We start from the raw sequence: 23026 nt of genomic DNA, 5'->3' as shown, positions 1-23026 counted from the left end.
ATTTAGTTTTATCAAAATGTATTATTCATAAACTACAGTTAACATTCTTGTCTATTTCATTTTGGGAAAAAGATTTGAATTCAGTGGGATGTGGATATTAAGATATTAACAAAGGGTGCAAGCAAAGGGAGATTGAAGATTTGGAATGGCTGCCTTGAGTGATTTTAGATTTCTAAAGGTTGAAGGTTCAACTCTGCTAGCAGCAGTGGGCTAGATTTGTTGTATGTAAGCAGAAGTCATTGTCATAGCAACAGTATTGCAACAGCAGCAGGAAGAACAAAAAAAGAAAGAAAATAAATAACACTGGAAGTAAAATGCAATGAGAAAATAAATTTGAATAAATTGCTTATTTAACATGCTTTGCTTAATGATAACAAGAACAACATTGACAGGAAGTCTTCTTTCTAGAGGAATTTCAAAGAAAGCAGAACACATATTTTGAGTTCTTTTTTCATTTCCACAGAAATAAAATGAAAAGCAAATAATTTTATCCAAATTTCAAGTTAACAGAAAACAGAACAGATAAATAATTTTATTATCAATCTGAAAATATTCTATTCTTTTTAACTGCAGCTTTATATCAATAAACTGAAGTAAACATGACTCCACATCTGCCTCAGTTTGAGAATAAGATAAATCATATTTTTTTAGCTTAGAGTCTTAAAAATTAATTTTGGTTTCAAATATCTTGATATTTTCAGTTTTAGCTGACTCTGATAAAGCCAGGTGACACAGCCAAATAAAAAGCCTTTAAAAGCTGGGAGGCATCATACAGCTGCTAAATATTTCTGTAGACAATGCTATTTGTAAAGAAATTATTAGCATAGCAATTTATATTCAAACACAATCTACCTGCATAAAGGTCCTAAAATAATGTATATCAGCCAGCATAATTGAGCAATTTAAATCATAAATTAAAAAAATAATAATAATCAAGATAGAAATTCTAGTTGGCTTCTCTATCAATAATTCCGATCCTTAAATCGATCACTGATTCTGTCATTAATTTTATCTCACAACTAACATCAAGTGTAAACTGATATCACTTGTAGTTATCCTGAAGCTGAAAACTAAATTAACAAATTAATAATGATACAATAACTGATATTTTTATGAAGATAAAGCCTGAGCAGTTTAGGAAAATGAAATGGAAAGTGGTGACATTCATACCTTTCCAAGGGCATTTGTGTCATAAGTAAAGTGAAATGGTTCGAATCAGGAATTGAAACCAGACTCCAGATTCAATTCACTGAGAACTTACCTCTACTTTTTGACACTTGCCAGTAAGTAACAATGATAATAAAGAATGTGATGTATATGATGATTAAAGCAATTATTGCTATAAGAATAAAAGATATGTATGATAAAAATAATGATAATAATGGCCATAAGGCTTATCATGCTTATAATAATAATAATAATAATAATAATAATAATAATAATAATAAATGCCCTGATGCAGTACCAGACAGTGGCTCTCATGGCTTCTGATCTTAACTGATTGGAAGTGTTATCATGGACATTGTTTTGTCTTGGTATAAGAGATGGGCTACAGCAAATATTCTGCTCAATACCACAGATTTGCTTGTCAGTTGTTTGACCATAACCAGTTGACCATGTCCCTTAGTGGCTGACGATATGTGCATCTCTGATCATGAGCAGAAGTAGCCATGTGTTGAAAGGAATTTTTAGAGGTTTGAATAATTCACCTCTGGAAACATGGGTGGTTCATTCAACATCCTTAACTCTTATTTAGCTGACCTTTTGAGCGGGATGGACTACTTGACCCGAAGAAAATTCTAATGTGCTGTTTATCTTGATATGAGATCATCATGTCACGCACTTATGGTTGTGATGCATGTGCCTGATGTACCTTTATCAGACAGGCAGTCATGATGGGTATACTGGGCTTCATATATTTTACTTCAGTGCCACTTCGATGGCATGCACTGCTCTCTCACTCAATAATACTAATGATAATGGAAGAAGACCCTGTTAGACCCTTGACAACAGAATTAGCTGGAGCAAGTGAAATCGAGAACTCTGAGAAGGGAAATATACAATAGTAATTATAATGATGATGTTGATGACACTAATGATTCTGTCAAACCACTACCCTCTATGATACTACAACTAATAACAACAATGATTTCTTTCTACAATAGGTTCAAAGCCTGAAATTTTGAGGGAGAGGGATAGTTCATAACATCAACCCCAGTGTTCAACTGATACTTATTTTATCAAACCTGAAAGGATGAAAGGCAACTTTGACTTCAGCAGCATTTCAAATCAGAATGTAAAGCCAGCAGAAATACCACTAAGTATTTTTTCTGGCATGCTAACTTATCTGTCACTTTACTGCCTGAATAATCCTTTTCAATATAATAAAAGGGCTGAAGTTTTGAGGTAGGGGACAATCGATTACATTGGCACCTAAAAGAATGAAATCATTTGAATTCAGAAAGCAAAGTCAGAAGAAATACTGCTAAGCACTTTTCCAGTGTGCTAATGATTCTGCCAGTTTGCTGCCTTAATGATAATATTGATGAAGATGATGATGATGATGATGATGACATTAATGATTCAGTCAGACAACTTCCCATAAAAATGCAACAACTCCACAACTATATTAATAGTAGTAATTATTATCCTTTCTTCTTTTAGCACAAGGCCTCAATTTTGATGAGTGAGGAAGTCTATTGCATTGATCCAAGTGCTTGACTGCTACTTATTTTATTGACCCCCCTCCCCCCAAAAAAATGGATGGAAGGCAAAGTTAATCTCAACAGAATTCTAACTCAGAACATAAAGATGGACTAATGCTACTCAGCATTTCATCTGGTGTACTAATGACTCTGCCAGCTTGCTGCCTTACATACAATAATGATGATGATGATGATGATAATGATAATGCATGGTTCTTGAAGCACAACCAGTAAACAAATGTCACCTTAGTCTGCTGGCTGGTGGACAGCTGACACTTTCCATCATACTCAGCAAAATATGCTGTGAGTTTTCATATAATAATAATAATAATAATAATAATGATCATAATAATGATGATGATGATATTTCTAATTTAGTTGCAGGGTGCAAAGATTTGAGGGGAGAGTTTAGTCAATACTATCAACCCTTGTGCATGTCTGATACTTTATTTTATAGACCCTGAAAGGATGAAAGGTAAAGCTGGCTTTGTGGAACTTGAACACTGAATGTAAAGAATTGGAACAAATGCCACAAGATTCAATGCTCTAATGATTCCACAAATCCATCAAATAATGATGATGATGATGATAAAAGTTTATGCTATCATTATTTGGACTCAACAATGTAAACTTAATGATTAAAGAATGTTAAATAAATAATGGAGAGAACAGGTTATAAATGAGAAGTAAAAGCAACCAATGAATCCCATGCAAAACTTTAGTGAAAGACTGATATGTGAGAAGAATTCTAGCAAATAATTACATAACTCAATAAATGAAAGGAGTTTTATGAAATACTCTTTGGAAACTATAAAAGATGGAAGTCATAAAGTAATTGGATCATTGTATGAACTGGTTAGAATTCAAAGGTGTCTAATGAGGTTAATTGGTTAGAAATAGAATAGGATATAGGAACAATTGTTAATGATGATATGTTGGATAATGTCAAGCTTGTAGATGCAGTACAGAATGAAGTGAGAATATTTCTTTGATGTTGACACAATCAAGGTAATGGCATGAATCTGATTTCACGGTGAGAATGGAACAATGAGTCAGTTGAGATTTATTTGATATGTATCTAGTGATGGCCAGAAATTGCAGAGTAATCCCACAGACAGGATTTGTGACACATTGAATTCACTGCAAAAGATTTTAAAATATTTCATTGTTAAACAAATATTCAAAGGGAATTTCATGCACAGGAAACAGACAGAATTAATGGAATTGGAATTTGGCACAGAAAATAGAGAAATAATTTTAAAATCATGAAATCTACACAAATAAACAAATAGATTTCTGTATTATAGGACAATATAAAAATAATTACAAATATAGAAGATGGAGAATTTGGTGAAAATATAATAAAATGGAAGTAAAAATCTAAGTGGTCAAGGGAAACATAACTATGAAGAATTAAACCTTGACCACCATAACTATAAAACTATACAAATTGGTTAATAGCTTAGATAATAAAACACATTAAGAATAAAACAACTGCCATAATAACTGAAGTAAATAATTTTGACTATATTATGAACTATGATGTACAGTATTATTCTAATAAGAAATTGTTAAGATATGTATATAAAGAGGTAATAATAATGTTGTATTGTCTTTTCTTATTTAGATAAGGCAAGAAGCATATGTACTGTAACATAAAGACAAAAAATGTGTTAGAATAAAAGAAAATCGTGATGGATTTTGCTGTATTGAAAACTAGTGTTAACATAGGATATTGATTATTCATATTGTTTTACTTTTGTGAGAAAAACATGAAAGTTTGAGAGAATTCAACAAAGCCTTATGTGCTGGTGTTAAAGTAATGAAAGATAAGTTTTAAAAATCTAGCTTGTGAGCTGTATGAAATAAGAAACTGAAGATCAATACCAGAGTAGGTATTGTTTATCTGGTGGCAAGGCATAAGAAAGAACAAGTTAAATGATTGATGTAATTTCTAGACTTATATAAATGATTTAGAAAAACTATTCAAGTTAAGTGAGTGATATATATTAATATAACTTATAAAGTGCAACATGAATGATAAAATCATAGTAACTAAAACAATTATTAACAACAACAGCAATAATAATAAGTTTCATCATTGTCATTTTCACTATAAATCTGAAAAACTTCATGAAACAAGATGTTATAAAAATGATGTTTCATTTCTTATATCAAATTTCTGAATATCTGGCATGGAATGTCACTGGGAGGATCATTCTTTTATCATATCCCTAAATATCTCAACAAGACTGATTCTACTGTAGCAATTGTTATATAAATCTTTACTAATGCTCACTGAAATAATATATTACATTCATGTTAACTGAGTTCCTTATTGTAATACTCTTGCAAAGGTTTTAAGGATGACAGAAATTACAAACATCATGGATTTCTCTGTTTTAAAAAGAAATTTTTTTAATTAAAAATTTTTTATGCCCAATTCTTGTTGAGATGAATTTGAAAAGTAATACAGAGGATATGGTCTACAATTAGCAATGCCAATTAATACTCTTCGGTCACTATGGCAAAACCTGTGAATAATTTTAAAAAAGAATAGTGTATTTCCCCAATGATAGAATTCAAACTGAAGATAGAAAAAAACTGATTATAATAATAACACAAAAGTGGACAGGGGGTGTTGCCATCTCTTCAATCTAATAAAACCCACACTGCTTCTAGAAATATCTACAATTATAGCTGTAGATGCATTTATTTGATATACATGTTGATATCTGCCATATATTGTGGATTTTATAGATAAGTAACTTTATTTTCTTTAATTTTACAAAGTTGTGGCAAAAGTAAAAGAAGTGAAGAGAATAACTAGAATGCAAATTAGGGGAATTCCAATAAATCGAAAGTTCATATTGCATAGCATTTTGTACATAACTACTTACTTACTCAAATTCATGTCACTGTCCCATCTGTTATATTTCCCTAAGCTGGTCATTTTATTTTATAATCATACAGATAATACTGGCCTAAAGAAGTGATTCATAACTCTTTCTCAAAATGTAAAAACCTTTGTTAACTGATAAGTTAGGGTTCAGTAGGCTATACTATGACAGTAAAATTTAAAAGGTTTAGATTATTTATCCTAATTCCTGCATTTGACTTTTTAATCATTTACTCCATATGAAATACTATAAATATAATTATACATATATAATTTCTGTCCTTTAGTAAAAATAAGATGAAGGGTTTTGGTTTCAGTCTTAATGAGCAGCATCTAGGAAAAATGTCTATTTCTATAGTCCTAAGCTGATCAAATCCTTGTGAATGGATTTTTTTAGATGAGAACTGAAAGGTTATATATATATATATATATATATATATATATATATAATCTGCATGTGTGTGCATGCATGTGTATCTGTGTTATTGTTTACATCTGCAGTTGAAGTGTTGTCAGTTCTCCTGTCAATAAATCAGTCAGTCACTTTGTGCCTTCAAAGCTAAGTAGATCCCTTGCTTGAAAAACATGTAAGGAATAGTGTCAGGAAGGATATCCCTCCATAAAATAATGCCTCAAATAACACGTTCACCTAAAACGTGCAAGTATGGAAAAACAGACTTACTATGAAGGAATGACATAGGTATACCGTTTACTCAAGTCTCCTATTTCCCTTTTAACCCAAGTCAGTTTTTATGTAATCACATACACAAATTGTAGACTATCCTTGTAATATCCCCCTCATTAAATGCCTCTGTAGCAAATAAAAGAAGTTATCATAATTTTATTTGTTTATATATATATATATAAATATTGCATAGGGATTACTTAATTGTAGACAAATTTAAAACCATAGAACTAGAAGCAAAAATCTTCAAACACTGTTATTCTATTCAAAACATCTGAGAATATAAAACTTTGAACAGGTGCAGAAATATGTACATGCCTATTGGTTATCATATCTGCTTGTGTGTGCTGTAGAAATCAATGTATCTGCATTAATCAATGATTTTCAACTTTGTAAATACTTCAGACTTAGTTCAGTTTGCCTTATCATTCTTTCTATTTCAATAAATTCCTGCTTTGGGTTGGTAAAACAATTGCTTTTCTGTCATTTTCTCTTGATTTTAATTTATCACAATATAAATAAGATTTTTCAAATAATATTGATCTTTGCTCTTTAATTCTCAAGTATGTATGTCATCTGTTTCTGGCTTGCTATACATAAATGATTGTGTGTGTGTGCGTATATATATATATATATATATATATATATATATATAGTCTGTGTGTGAGTGTTTTTTTAATTTAGATACAGTACTTTGAAAGGACTCATACAAGCCATGCAAGTATTGAAAAAACATATGTAAAATTGCTGTTGCTGATCTAATCTTTTATTCCTTTGTCTCAGTAATAAATTGATACAATATTTGTTGTCCTTTCTGTTTTTGTTTATTACATAATAGTGACTTATCAAATGTGTTTTTTCTTAATTTAAGGTGGAGGTATGTGATTAGAAAAACATTTGCTTGCAATTGCCAGCAGATCAAGTTTCTATGCAGAGGCATTCCCTCATTGTCTCAAACTAAACTTTGTTGTGTATTCTCAAATCTGTCATAAAAACTTACAGCAATCATGAAAGGCATTCTAGCCATGATAATCATGTTTGTATATCAAGAATTATATGATTTAAAATTACCTTTATACATGCATACATATCAACACACACACACGTGAAATGTATATTTTTATTACAATATAGTGTTTCTGCTAGTTCAATAAAATAGGAAGATAGGAACCTTAAACACTTTTGATATGAAAAGGATTTCAATTAAACATTCTCAGATTTTTGTTAATTGTTGTATAGAGACATTTTATTATGTATAACTTTGAAGAAAACTACAGACTCATCACATATCAATCAAAAGAATAAACCTGTGTGAAACTTGCAATATTTTATTTTAGGGTTGCATTTTTCATAAATCAAGCAAACAGCAGAAATCTTGCAAATGAAACAGATTTAGATAACTGAAATTTTAATCAAGTTATAATGTTTTGGCCTGAATAAAACAAGTTTATCCATTTCAATTTACATATTTGTCAAAAGTTAATGATAAACTTATGCCTGAGTGTATTTTAATCCAGTATTCTTTGTACAGATAAGCATAATAGATGATGCTTTTCAGTATCATACTGTTTTTCATACAGAAAGATTTTACCATCTACAGATATAATTACTTAGTGATATTGACAACAATCTAGTCAATGTTAATAATTTTTAATGTACTTAGGTTTTTGTGATTTATTTTTACCACAATATAAAGATATTCTATTTGACCACATATTAAGCATCAAACTAACTGTAATGAAAGTACTATAGTATGTAAAAGGCAAGAAGATAATAGATATAAAATATGATAAAATGGTATCATATAAATATTGCTTATGAACTATAAGATTTTAAGACAAAGTTTTTGTAGATATTACAAAGTATGATGCAAATGCCTGCAAACATTACATCATCTCTCCTATCAAATAGTTGATGTAGAATTTCTAAAATTGTCTAATTTTTGTTGATGACAGATTGTTACAGAACAATTTCTATCAATATAAACAGTCTAATCAAGATATTTATTATATTGTTAACCTGGAAAACTGATGTGGGTTGAACTGAATTTCTTACTAGGACCTCCAACCTTACATCAATATATGGTAGAGGAATTGATAAAAATTTCTCAAAAGTAGTAAATAGGCCAAATGAAATTACAGCTAAGAGTAAAATAGAAATATACACATATGTCCCCTTCTCTACACACATGAGGAGTAAGATTTGGATTAACAGAAAGGGTGAGAAATTAAAACACATTTAGAGTTTTAGGTAGAAGTTGCAATCAATAAGTGAAATGGTAGGTAGCTATAGCAAATAGTGTGATTTAATTTAGGACAGTCTCACTGTCAACTTTTATATCTCAAAGCTAGGTTCAGAAACAGGTAAGAAACTGTGTTGATGTTTAGCTAGCAATGTATACATTAGAGGGTTAGATTGGCCAAATGAGAGAGAAGTGAAAAGCTAGTCAGGTAGGAAAGAAAGGAACCATAAAAATTAATAAAAGAATAAGAAGTAGTTAAATGACGATCAGCTTCTCTTTGATTTGACAAAGAAGATTCAGTTCACTTAATAGCTGCAGGATTCTATGTGTGAGACTGACAATGCAGGCAAACAGAAATTGTGATTGTGTAAGTATCTAAGAGACACTATATGAGAACATGTGACTGCTATGCTTATTTTTACATTGCTTACTCAACTTTAAATTTATTTAATTTATACAGATATATTTATGTAAATAAATATGAATGAGTAGAATTTATATAACCATTATAATACTGCAAACTGTTTGACTAGGACTTGGTTGCTGCCTCAGGATCTTTAGCTATCTTTGAAGTTACTTTCATAGTTTCTGAATTAAACAATGAAATCTTTGAATCTTCCTCACAAGTCATAAAAATGTAAGTCTACATGGATTTATACAAATGGCCAGATTATTTGTGTTATATGTTAACTGCAGCACACACTATATTAACATTAATATTTTGTAACTAGAGTTAACTAGTATCTGTTGAAGTAATTCGAATATTTTAAAGTATCAGCATTATAATGTGTAAACTTTGATACTTAGATTAAAATTTATTATAAAAATTATTGATATATTTTGAAATATCTCCAATGCATAATCATATAGCACCACAAAATAAATACTAAGACTAAATATGACTGTTATACAAGATGATTAACCCTTTTGTTACTGAAATAACTGATTTTGCTTCAATTACTTTTGAAATTAATGAAGAATTTGGTAAAATGATTTTATCATCATTAAGCTGGTGATTGAAATATAACTTAACATGAAATTTTGATGGCAGGATTTAAATTTAGATAACTTTAAACAGGAAGTTGGCATCCCATGTGAGGTACTCTCAGGCAGTTAGGTATCAAAAGGATTAATGTAGATGATTTTTGTTTGTCTTAGTAGAATTGAAGCAGCAGCTCAGCTATAACATTTCCTCAAAATTTCCTTTTACTTATTTGTTTGATATTTCAAAAATGATAGACTTGGTACTCTTAAATAGATATAGAGTTAAGAAAAGTCAAATGGTGCTACATTTGTTCTTAAGATTTTATAAGCAAAATTGAGGGAGTATCAGTAACAGTTTAAACATTATAGTGATATTTCCTGCCTTGAAAAGAAATAGCATATCCATTGAGTCCAGTAACAGAAAAACTGCATTTATTTATTGCTAAATAAAGGTTTCTAGGTATGTTTTCAGATTTGCACTTCATAAGAACTGGAAATTTCTATAACACAAGCACAAGGCCATGTTGTCAAGGGATGAAGACAGGCAATTAAATTAACCCTAGAACTTGACTAGTACTTTATTTAATTGATCCTGGAAGGATGAAAAGAAATGTTGACCTCACTGGGATTTGAACTTGGAATATAATTAGCCAAAAAATGCCACAAGGTATTTTGTCTGATGCTGTAATTTCTGCCAATCCAATAATGAAAGAAACTTCAGAAATTTTATGCATTTTTGTTTATTTTGTTCACTACCATACAGTCATAAAAAGGCACAACAACCCTAGTTCTTTTGCCAAGAAAACCTTGCATTCAGTACCTAAACAGACTGACAATTCATTTGTGCTTAGTCTTCACCATTAGCTGACATTAAATTTCCAACATATCACAAGCAATACACTTACAGTTATACATCTTTCAATATCCTAAAACATTACAAGTACTATGTTCGTTGGTTTACATCGTCATTAATAATCTATTCGGTAAAAAAGAATAATAGAATTAGTACTAGATGTTAAAATAATAAATACTAGAATTTATTTGATTGACTAAACATCTCAAGGCATAGCAATGATGATGCTCTCTGCACGCTTCGTCAAATTTTAGTGACGGTGAATTATTTCCTTTTTGGTTTTGAATTGCATCTAGGCACCTTAATTATTTTATTATTTTCACATTATGATTTTGTGGAATCAGCCACTGATTCCTTAGGTAAAATCTATATACAATGACAGGGTAGGATTCAGCTTCATCACTGACAGTGGGTAAACATTAATGATGAGCATTAAATTTCATGTGAAATTGGCATGCCAATCTAATGCCACTGAACTGTGGTGGGGAGGTTGTCTCCTCTGGCAGTAAATAGAAAATGTGCTTCTGTGGATAGAGAGTTCTTTGACTCTTATTTTTAGCAATGCTGATGCTCCCTGCACTCTTCGTCACATTTTAGGGAATGTGAATTATTTCCTTTTTGGTTTGGAATTGCATCTGGCTACCTTAATTCATCATCATCATCATCATCATATATATATATAGTTATGGTATATTCCATTAGGAATGTGGAAGACTACAACACTTGACTATTACCTGGAGAAACACAACCAGATTTCATTATGCAAACAAACAGTTGTATAATCAAATACCTGTATTTTTGGAAAACCACGTTGGGTGGAAACAATTATAGTGATTAAAAAATAATTATCCAACTGTACTCCTTGTTGACTACAATTTCTTCACACACATACACACACACACACATAAGGTAGTGCTCCAGTCCATCAACTGGAACTAAGAAAATAAAAGAATACACACATACATATATATGTGGGGGGGGGGGCCCAAAAATCACTAGACCTATATAACATTTTTACAATTAAGTTTTAGTCTTTTTTTTTCAGATTATTAACATGTAATTCTTGGAAAATAATCAGAGAAATTCACATCAGAGCAACAAATAAAAATAATTAAATCTTATCTACAAAAATCAACAAACAATTGTACTAATCCAAAGCACTTACATTCATCATTATCAGGTCAGCCAACAACCATCTAAACAAGTGGTACTGAACTCATACCAGTGATTTGAACAACAAGAGGTTGTGGTTGATTTATTACATGTAGGAAGGCCACATTCAGAAAAGTCTCAGAACAACATTCAGCATGTACAGCAGAGCACTGAAGAAGACCCATCACCATCAGCCCAAAGGGGCATATCCCTCAGTGGGGCATATCACATATCTCACAACAGAGGATTTAAAGGATACTGAATTTTTTCCCATAAAAAATGCAGCTCATGCAGGAACTGAGGCCAGCAGATTATTGGGTACAATTAGAATATGCTGCCTGGATAAAGAAACTCTAAATTCAATTGGCCCTCATGCTCACCTGATTTAATGGTACCAGACATTTTCTTGTGGGAATATCTGAAAGACACAGTATACCAGTATAACCTCGGACAATCCAGCAATTTCAGGCAAAAAAATTGAAGGAATAAGCCAAGAAACATCAGAAATAGTGATGAAGTACTCTTTTGAAAGGGCTCACCTTTGTCAAAAATGAAATGATGGCCATTCAAAGAGACATAATTTTCAAAACTAATTAAAAAGTTTTCCGAGAAGTATATCTATTGTTTATAAAAGAATACATGTAAAAGTTTAATAAAAATGGGTTATTATATTCTGAAATATAATAACACTTTTTTTAATTAAATTTTCACATTAATATATTTTGAAATGGACTAGTGACTTTTGGGTCATTCTGTATATATATATGTTCACACATACATATATACATATGTATACAAACATACACACCTACAGACATATTATCAGAACTTAGTTCCTTAAAGTGTCTTTTAGCCTTTCACATTAAATGGATATTGTATGTTTTAATTACCACCTTGAGTATGGACTCTATTATTTCCCTCAGATAATCAGAGTGGTTCATTCAGAAATTGTTTCTTAAGTAATGATTGTAAATAATCAAGGCCACTCTAACTTCAATCTTGAAAGGCACTGGGATTCTAGATACATTATCAACAAAGCTATTTTAAAACAAAGCTATTTCTAGATACCAAGTATTAAGAATTATGTGACTCTCAATACACCAAGAGTTAAGATTGTGGGGAAACAGCACTACAGCTGTCTATAAGGATGCATCAAAAGGAAGGAAAGATTAAAAACAAGGGTTTAAAAATCAATACTGACTTTCATACAAAACTTAAATAATCATGAGTTGTTAGATATAAGGATTTAAAGGACATCTAATTCAGTAATCAAAGAAAATAATTAAAATAGTATTAAGACCATAAAGCTTTTTATTCCATTCAGTTTCAGATCCTACAGTTTAGAGAGTAACTTGTGTCTTACCTAACAGTTCTTACCTAACAGTTCAGTGACATTTCTGACAGTAATTGTGAGAAAATAACCAGTAGGAAAGGAATAGTTACGAGGTTCAAATCTCTAGTATGATTCTTATTTTCAGAGTGAAATGAAAACTCAGAAAGATATCAAATAAAACTGATAAAATAAAAATGTTGTTTAATGAATATTGTTCTGCTTACTTTTATGATGGAAATATTTGATTTTTTTTAAAAATATTATATTATGGAAACTTAGAAAATGATAAAATGTCCTGAAATAAAACTGAATTTAAAGCTTGTTTTAAAGTTTTAATGTTGAGGAAAAATAAATTAAATAATACTATGAAAACATCTGAAAACAAAATAAAAAAGAACATTTAATAAGAAAAAGAAAATACAAATCACTAAAATAACAGGAAAAAATATTTTCTAAAATAACAGTTGAAGACTAAACTAAAATAGAAAGAGAGAGAATATTAAAAAAAAAAAAAATTAGGAGTCAGAGAGAAAAAAAGAGATTTTGGTGAATTGAGATTAAAACATCAGGCAGATTAATGGGTTTGGGATTAGAAAGTTGGGTAAATTAATCATTGCTGGGAGAAGTTAGTAGAATGAAAATGGTTTAGTTTAAATACTTACCTAGTACATGCCTTGGGGCACTTTCTTCTGTGATAGCACTCTCTTCATCACAGTCAAAGAATAGCAGCATGGTTCCCTTTAGACATACCCAGTAACGCTTCCAATTCCGTTTAGGAGCAAGTTCCAATTTGCGTTTTTTATGAATTAACCAGTTCTTGACAACCAGCCATCTGTAAATGAAATAAATATCTGTCTGTTTGAAATTTGAACCTATACATGTTGAAAGTAATCCTTAATAATAATTGTTTTTAGCATAAATACAAGGTCAAATCCACAATGTAAATTGAGAGAATAAATACCACAAGGCATATTTCAATGATGCTTTAATGAGTCTACAACCCCTATTCTTCTTCTTCTTCTTCTTCTTCTTCTTCTCCTTATATTATTAATAATAATAATATTAATAATAATAATAATAATAATAATAAGCAGGAGAAGCATCTTCCAAGGGGACTTCCTGTCCCCCACAGATCTTTGTACTGTGCATGATGCCACTAACACTGATTCTGAGGAAAGCAAAGGCTGGGTATGTATTCAAGAGCTGCCAGCAAAAAGTCAGCCACTTGTTATCCATGGGTGGCCTCAAACTTTATGGTAAAGATGAATCTCAAGTCAGTTCTCTTGTTGATATGGTGTATACTTTCAGTGCTGGTATCAGAATGGAGTTCGGACTGAAAAAGTGTGGTGTGTTAGTCTTGAAGAGAGGCAAAATCAAATGTATGAATGGGCTAGCGATAATGTTGGGGAAGTTAGGAAGCAGATAGAAAAGATAGGCTATAAGTATTTGGGGATATTGGAAATGGAGAAATTGATGGAAAAAGAAATGACAAAAAAATTTAAGGTGGAGTATTTGTGCAGAATGAGACTGACCCTTAAGTTAAAATTAAACAGATGGAATAAAATTGATGCTATCAACACCTGGGTGGTTTCACTCCTTAGATATTGAGCAGAGGTAATTGCATGGACAGTAGACGAACTAAACAGTTTAGACAAAAAGGCAAGGAAGTCGCTGACTAGATATGGGATACTCCACCCAAAAAGAGACACAGATAGACTGTATGTACCAAGAAAAAGAGGAGAAAGAAGACCGATTGGATGCAAACAATATTAGAGTAGAAGAAAACAACATAGCATGGTACATAAAAAATTCCACAGAACTTCTATTATTGGAAGTAAAAAGGTCAGGCTTGTGTAGGATGGAAGATTGTAAAGAGCATTTGTACAAGCACTTGAAAATGAATGAAACTGAAAATAGGTGGATAAAGAAAAAAATGCATGGACAATTTCATAGGGATGTTGAAGATAAGACAGACAGAGAAAAAAGATGGCTATGGATGACTAAAAGTGATTTAAAGCAGGAAATGAAGGCTCTAATCTGTGCTGCCCAAGAGCAAGCATTAAGAGCAGATTACATCAAATACAGAATAGACAACTCTTCAGAAAGTGATAAGTGCAGAATCTGTGGACAAAATGGTGAAACCATATGGTATATTACCAGTCAATTTACACCACTAGCCCAGAAAGAATATAAGGTATGTCATGACAATATTGCAAGGATTGTCCATTGGACACTTTGCAACAAGTATGGACTGAGCATAAAAGTGGCATAAACATAAACCAGAAGGCATCATCGAAAATGATAATGCAAAGATCCTATGGGATTTTATGATTCAGTGCAACCATGAGATAGAGGATAGGAAACCAGACATAATCTTAAATGAGAAAGAAAGCAAACGATGCTGGATCATATATATAGCATGCTCAGCTGACAACAAGGTGTGCTATAAGGAAGAAAGAAAAGTCGATAGATATAACAAGTTAGCTTGGGAGGTTAAGCAGTTGGGGTCACTGGAAAAGGTAGTAGTAGTACCAATAATTGTCAGAGCCCTGGAAACAGTGAGTAAAAATCTTGAGAAGTACATGGAACAAATAGGGGCTGCAATAAAAGTAGAGCGCTAGCATAAAACAGAACTGCTTGGAACTGCTCAAATACTCTGGATGGTGCTTGAAAAATAAGGGGTATTACCGTAGTTCACTGGTAATGATTTCTTTATTAGCCACAAGGGTTTACATGAAGAAAAACATTATGGACAGCACAGAACAAAAGAAAAAAAAATGTGTGCATGTATGTGTGTGTAGTGAGGATTTTGCATGTAAACAAGACTAATAAAATTTAAAAAAAAGAGCAACAATGTGTAATCATCAATAGGGAGGAGACACTCAAGGGATGCTCACGGAAAAACCCCATAAAAACCATGGGTACCCTGACTTTTGGGGCAGGTGCTTTATTTCATTTTCCTTCCTCTTTCCATCTACAGGCATAAGCTTAGGGCAGGCCTGTTCACTCATACCATTCTCACCTCTTTCATCCACCTTTCGGCAAACTGACGAGAAGATAACACTTCCCTCTCTACCTTTATTTTTCCTTTTCAAGTGAAACTTAAAGAAGTTCATCAGGGATTTGCCAAGGAGAAAAGTGTTTGTCTTCAGTCCCTTTAATCTCGTCAAGCACACAACTTCTTTTGGCATGGTCATCAGGCATATAAAAACAGCCTTTCTTTCTCAGTTAAAGGAAGGTGGTGGTGTGATCTTCATGATGGATTCAGCTGATAGCTGGATCCATCCCACATGTAACAACAGGTGTTCGACATAAACCCACAGGTCAGCAATGCTCGGGCACTGGACGAGTGCATGTAAGACCGTCTCGTCCTGCATGCATCTTGGACATGCTCAGCTGACAGCAGTTCCGTGTCTGTAAAGTTTATCTTGAACAGGCAAAGCTCCCCACTAGCACTGCCAGGCCAGAGATTTTTGCAAATTATCTATTGGTCTCTGCCTGAAAGTTCCCTGGAAAAGAACAATTAGCTGATCTTCTCCAATGCCCAAAGTCTTCCTAAGAACGTTGTCACACTTTTCCTCTACTAATCCTCTATGAAAAGCCAAAGTAGATGTTCCACCTATCACACTGTCCAATTGGCTGAGGTCTGTGAAGCTCTACCATCTTATGAAGCAGGTTTATGGACCTAAGAGCTCTGCATCAGATTCTTTGATTTCCAAAGAGTCTTCTACTCTATTTACTAAATCAACAGAAATCACAGGTCACTGGACATTTCTCTGAACTCCTAAATCACGAGTCAGTTGTAGATGAAACAGTGATTGATACTATGCAACAAAGACCTATCATTGGCTCCTTAAATTCCATGCCCTCAATAGATGAGGTAATGACATCAATAAGTAAATTGAATCTTGGTAGGGCATGTGGAAGGGGTCTTGTGATTTGGTGGTGATTACACCATACAGTCTCTTCATGAACTTATTTGTGTAATCTAGAGGGATGGTGCAATGCCTAAGGACTGGAAGGATGCATTTATTCTTCCTCTTTATAAAGAAAAAGGAGCCAGAACAATGTGTGGTAACTACAGAGGTATTGCTCAACTATCAGCTGCTGACAAAGTTCTGGCAAATATTCTTCTTACCTGCCTGAATGGATGTCTCGTAAATGATGCCCTATCTGAATCTCAATGTGGCTTCCAATCTCATAGAGGGACAATTGATATGATTTTTCACAGCAAGACATGCAGAAGTGCTATGAGCAGAATATAGATCTTGTCCAGGTATTCACTGATTTAACCAAGGCCTTTGATACTGTGAATAAGGCTTTACTATGGAAAATACTTGGCAAACTTGGATGTCTGGATCACTTTGTATCTATAATTGAATCATTTCATGATGGGATGGAGGCTTGGGTCAATGGTGGTGGTGGCATAGTGGGAGCCATTCCTGTAGAGAATGGTGTTAAGCAGGGTGACATCCTTGCCCCAACTCTCTTTCCTTTGTACTTTGCTGCTGCTTTTACTCATGCCTTTGCTAATGTTAGCTTTGGGAATATACATCAGGTATCGATCTTCTAGCCACCTCTTTAATCTGTGCCAATTTGCTTCCAATTCAAAAGTTTCCTAATCTCTCATTCATGACCTCCTTTGTGCAGATGACTGTGACTTAGTCACTCATACAATGGATGACATGCAAGTACTTATGAATCGTATTTCTGCTTCTTGCAAGGCATTTGGACTCAGCATTAGAGTGGACAAGACTGTTGTAATGTTCCAGCCTGCACCAGGAAATCCATAAGTAGAACCAGCTATCTTGGTTGAGGGAACAATTCTGAAAGGGGTAGACAAGTTTGTCTACCTGGGCAGCACACTCAGCCGTTCTTGCTTCCTGGATGATGAAATATCTTTCAGGCTGCAGAGAACAACTGATTCCTTCCAGTCTCTTCAGTCTCGTGCCTGGTCCCAACATGGCATCTCAAAGCAAACAAAAGTTTCTGTGTACCCTGCATGTGTACTGACACCGTTACTTTACTCATGTGAGACATGGACCCTTTGCAAATGTCATGTAAGGGTCCTTGAATGCTTTCATCAGAGATGACTGAGACACATTTTAAATGTTGGCTGGACCTTAAAAACTTTAGACACACAGGTCCTGAGGACAACTGATATCTTGAGTATTGAGGCGATGATGCACAAACATCAGTTATGTTGGACTGGACACCTTATTAGAATGAAGGATAGCAGGATCCCTAAACCGATGCTGTATGGGGAACTTGTTAATGGAAAGAGACCACAGCAGAAACCAAGGCTGCGATATAAGGACTGTGTTGAGTTCTCATTAAAAGCCTGTGATATGCAGGAGACTGACTAGGAGAGCAATGCCTGTCATTGCCACAGATGGAGGAAGTAGGTTAAGGAGGCGGGTCAACACCTTTGAGAGAGCACATATTCTGCATGAATAATTTAAGTGTGCTGGTCGAAAGTGCACTGCTAGTGTGGTGAATGGGGTAAGCTTGGTTTGCAATGTTTGCAGTCATGTGTGCTTGTCAAGAGTAGGGTTCATTAGCCACTAATGGAGCCACAAGTGCAAAATATAAGTTAGTCCAAGGGCGCACAATGTTCTTGAAGGTCAGCAATGGTCTTCCTCGGTCATGAGTGGATAGCCATTATGTGTGTGTGTGTGTGTGTGTTTATATATATATATATATATATATATATATATATATACACATGTGTATGTGTATATATATATATATATATTATGAGATATTATATATTTATAAAAATAGTGTTTAAATACCATGGAAGGTAGATATAATATAATCTCTCATGGTTTCACATTTAAATCTATTTGTAATTCTAAAAGTTTCAGGTTTTATGTTCAAAAACCACACTTAACTTTCACAATGTTTGGGTATATTATCAAATTTTAGAAAATGAACAGTCTGATTTACAGAACATAATATCTGAATATTATAGAAATATAAACATATTTGATATGAAACAATAAAAGAATAAATATTTTTTTTATATTGCATTGCGTCTAAAACCATGTACAAACTTTTTCATGATATGATTTTTTTTAAATGAGGAATTCTAATAATGATAGTGTTCCAATATATTTACTGTCTATATATTCTGTGTGAAATATAATTGTTTACTGCTATTGTTAGTAACATTGATAGAATAATTCAGGTAAACATAATGTGATAACAATATTCTCAAATTTAAATGTGAAACAATGAGTGAATTATTTTCTGTAGTCTATAGTATTTGAAACTGAGTATTATCTTTGTAAAGATGGTTTTTAAATAAATTTTAATAACCTATTTAAATATTAGATAACTCCTATAAAATATTGATATGACAAATGACATACTGTAACAAACACAACAAATATAAAAAATAATCATGCCTAGATATATCTGATATGCACAACAAAGTGCTGATCCTAATCATTATGTACTGCCTATGGCTGGCAAGGAGCTTGAATACTATGAATTACCAGCTCTAGTATAGACTGCACTTTCAATTCTCTGTTTAGAAATTCTTTAGGCAACCAACTAAGACATTCAACAGCTGAAATAATCTTAGTTTGAGAAGCATTTTAACTTTTTCTTTTCGTTTTTAGAAGAATGTATATACAAAGATAAAATAAGTAGTGGCACCTTACTCAAAAGGAGTAATTTTCCCAATGCTTTTGGTGAAACAGACAAAACTTTTTTTGATCAACCTAATATTAGAAACATTGTTGATTGGTTCAAAGCCATAGTTAATAACACTTGTCTAAGATTCTGTACAGTAAGGCTGAACCCAAAACTACATGGTTGGGAAGTAAGTTTCTTAACCAAACAATCACACCTGTATTTAACAGCCATGCTTTTAAATTAATTTCCAGTGTGCTTAGTGGAACCCCTTTCTTGTAGGGTGTACACCTAAAAGTCGGAGGGGAACAGGATAAACTACCTGCATCAACTTGCTATAAAAGTAGGTAGTAACTTTGTCCTTATTCTTAGTGCAGGTGTTGAAGAGTGCAGTTCAATTTTGACAGTTATAATAATGGCAACAACACAATAGAGTGAGGAATATTAATGCAGTATATGGGGATTGGACGATAAGTGTAAGCCAGTGTCAACAGTGGTTCCAGAAATTCTGAGCCAGAAACTACAGCCTAGAAAATGAGCCTCATCCTGGAAGATCTGTAGAGCTTGATGAGGACATCCTGCAAACCCTGGTAGAACAAAATCCCATCGTAACTGTTGAGGAACTAGCAGAGAAACTTGGATTTGGTCATTCAACCATTCATCAACACCTTTGTGCCATCAGTCTAGCAGATAAATGGAAGAACATTGTAGAAACTGAAGAAGAATATATTTTGGATTAAAAAAGAACTCTGTTTATCTTAATTCTGAAAAATAAAAGAAGTATAAAAAACCACATTATTCATGGGATGACCCAATACATGTTTGGAGTCTTTGCCCTTTTCGTGTACAGGATACTGGTCTGTTGCAAATGTCTTTGAAATGTAAACTGAAAGAAACTTACTTAACATGCTAACTAGTTGGATAAGAAACCACAAGCTATAAGCTTGATACTTAATACTCCTGGTTATTTTGTCTAGTCACTTAATAAAGATTTGTTACCATACTGAAATCACAGTTTACAGCAATAGATTTAATTCCAAACAAAGAGCATCACTATGTAATTGCTAATGGCTTTTTTGTGCTAAATTATCCCTTAAAACATGTTGGCCTTAGCTAACATTAATGAATATAAGATTAGTATTTGTTTTTGGAGAAATCAATGGCTTGCGACATTTATTGTTGTTTTTCTTTTATTATACTTTCATCTGGTAAAGTTAAAGCTAAGAATTTACTCTTGTCAGAGATTTCCTGAACACTAAGATAAGAATGATATGAAAGCAATAAAGTTCATTTTCATTGAAAATTGATTTAAGATAATAACAATGATATCAGAATCCCTTTAAGAATTTTACTCCTGCTATTAACACTGACTAAAATAATAGGGGGAAAAAATGCTTAAACAATATCGCAGTTTTAGGATATTCCTGAAATTTTTATGTTATGCTTTTAATTGGTTCTGCTGAACAAGAGATGTTAAAATATTTCTATCTGAGAAAATATTGAATTTAAATAAAAGGCAACACTCCATGTCCACATCTCAATGGCCAGAACCAGTAAAAGAATAAAAGAACTATCAACATTCTGAAAATCAGTAGTGATCCCAAGCCACCCATCCACTTCATTGATTAAATTATCTACTTTTCTTGATTATAATAATAATTGGAAACAACAAATAAAAGGAAATTCTATGAAAATCTCAATAAATGGAAAAGTCTGAACGCTTACAATACATGTAATACAAAATAGATAAATAAGTTGTTTGTGCTAAAAGGTGTTATTTCTAATGGGTGATATACAATACCATTGTTGATTTCAACAATGGGAAAAATAATGCACTGGAAAGGGGGAATTTACAAGCCTCATGAAAACAACAAATTAAATTATAACTGCTAATAACACAATACTGACTTTAAGTTGAATAACTGCAGTTTGGGTGTTAGTTGCGTAAATCCAGGTCAAATCTGATTGATCAGTTCTATAGCATGCAGGCAGTCAGCCAAATGTTGAAACATGACCACAGAGCTTTCTTTCTGTTTTGCTGAGGACTATACTGCACACTCCAACACATGATGAAGACTTGTATGTAGTGCAGCATGACTATCTGGACAAAGTACATTCTCTCTACTATCCAGTCTATTTCTGAATGCCATAGATTTTGGTGGTGGCTTTAATGGAAGTGGGATAGACAGACTCAGTCATAGCAATGCATTTTAGATTCTATAAGTAGTGTACTGAAGTGTTATCATCCTCACTTAATGTCAGTTTTCCATGCTGGCATGGGTTGGATGGCTTGACAGGTACTGACAAGGCCAGGGGCCACACCACATTCCATAGTCTGCTTTTGCTTGGTTTCAACAGCTGAATACCATTCCTGATACCAAACACTTTACAAAGTGTACTGAGTGTTTTTTACATGGCACCTCAGAGCACCCTTAGCACAATCTAAATTGCATTGCTTTGATTAAGTCTAGGCGTCCCATATATTGTTATATATTCTTATGCCTCCAATATCATAGTATGGTTGATATTGCCAATGATAGATACAGAATACACTGTAATAGTGTTATAATACAAAATAAAAACAGTGGCAGTAACAAACACATAATGACCCAACAATCAATATTTCCAACACACTAACTTGAACTGTAAACTGTACCTGGACTTCAAAGACCAAACTATGAACTGCTATGTCAGACTGCTACTATTTATATGTAGTGGTCCCATCTATTCTTGCCAAGAGGGTGTCATACTCTTGCCATAACATCTCCCCTTTTGTGATTTTGAGTCCTGAAGGAATAAAGAATTCTTATTTTTCTTTTTTTTTTTATAATTTTGACTTGGGCCTTATCTCAAGATGTTTGGTCTGCTTCTGTTTTCTCATGCTGGTTCTATGGAAATCTATTACTTTCAGTGCTTGGACATTGAATACATCAAAATATACTTCCATAGGAATTTCTCTCCATTCTTCGATATGTCTCTTCTTTAGCTGATCTATGTGTCTCTTATGTTCCTGGCAGGGTCCTTTAATTAGATACAGCATACTTCCTATTATTTTTGGTTACAAGGCCATCCTCCCAGCCTTCTTTACCACTTCTATAGGTTTTAAAATGCATTTTATCTCCTACTTTGAAATGTTTCGTTGCATCTTTTGTATTTCTTTTGCATCTTTTTATCTCTGGTAATATGCTTGGCAAACAACTTGCACATGCATGTGCTACCAGTCGAAAGCTCCGCATACTGGACGCCAGCAAGTGTATAGGGTCATCACGAGAGAATGCATGCCATTTTGGGGCCTACTTATCAAAAATCAATTTTATTCTTCTTGTGAACATCAACTCTGTAGGTGACTTTCCTGAATTTGCACTTGGATTGGAGGTTACTCTATATACCCTTAACAATTTTGTTAGTGCTTTGTTATTACTTAATTTGTTCCTAGATTTTCTTAACGCCCTTTTAAATGTGTTCAAAATGTGGATTTTCGACAAGCTGTTACCAGTAAGAAAAACAAAAAAGAAAACACTTAATATACAACAA

General features: G+C 32.9%; 1 protein-coding gene across 19 annotated transcripts in view; it reads right to left on the bottom strand.

Moving 5' to 3' along the window:
- Positions 1–23026, bottom strand: part of LOC115209155 — a 1103332-nt gene that overhangs the window by 119347 nt on the left and 960959 nt on the right. For all 19 annotated transcript variants that reach the window (XM_036501160.1, XM_036501159.1, XM_036501162.1 and 16 more), the window contains one exon: positions 13516–13685. In XM_036501160.1, coding sequence (XP_036357053.1) covers positions 13516–13685 — 170 coding nt within the window. The remainder of the gene's footprint in view (positions 1–13515; positions 13686–23026) is intronic.

Source organism: Octopus sinensis, linkage group LG3 (genome assembly GCF_006345805.1).
Source record: "Octopus sinensis linkage group LG3, ASM634580v1, whole genome shotgun sequence".
Lineage (NCBI taxonomy): Eukaryota > Metazoa > Mollusca > Cephalopoda > Octopoda > Octopodidae > Octopus > Octopus sinensis.
Note: the sequence above shows the minus strand (reverse complement) of the source record. Positions and strands in the feature narration are given on the sequence as shown.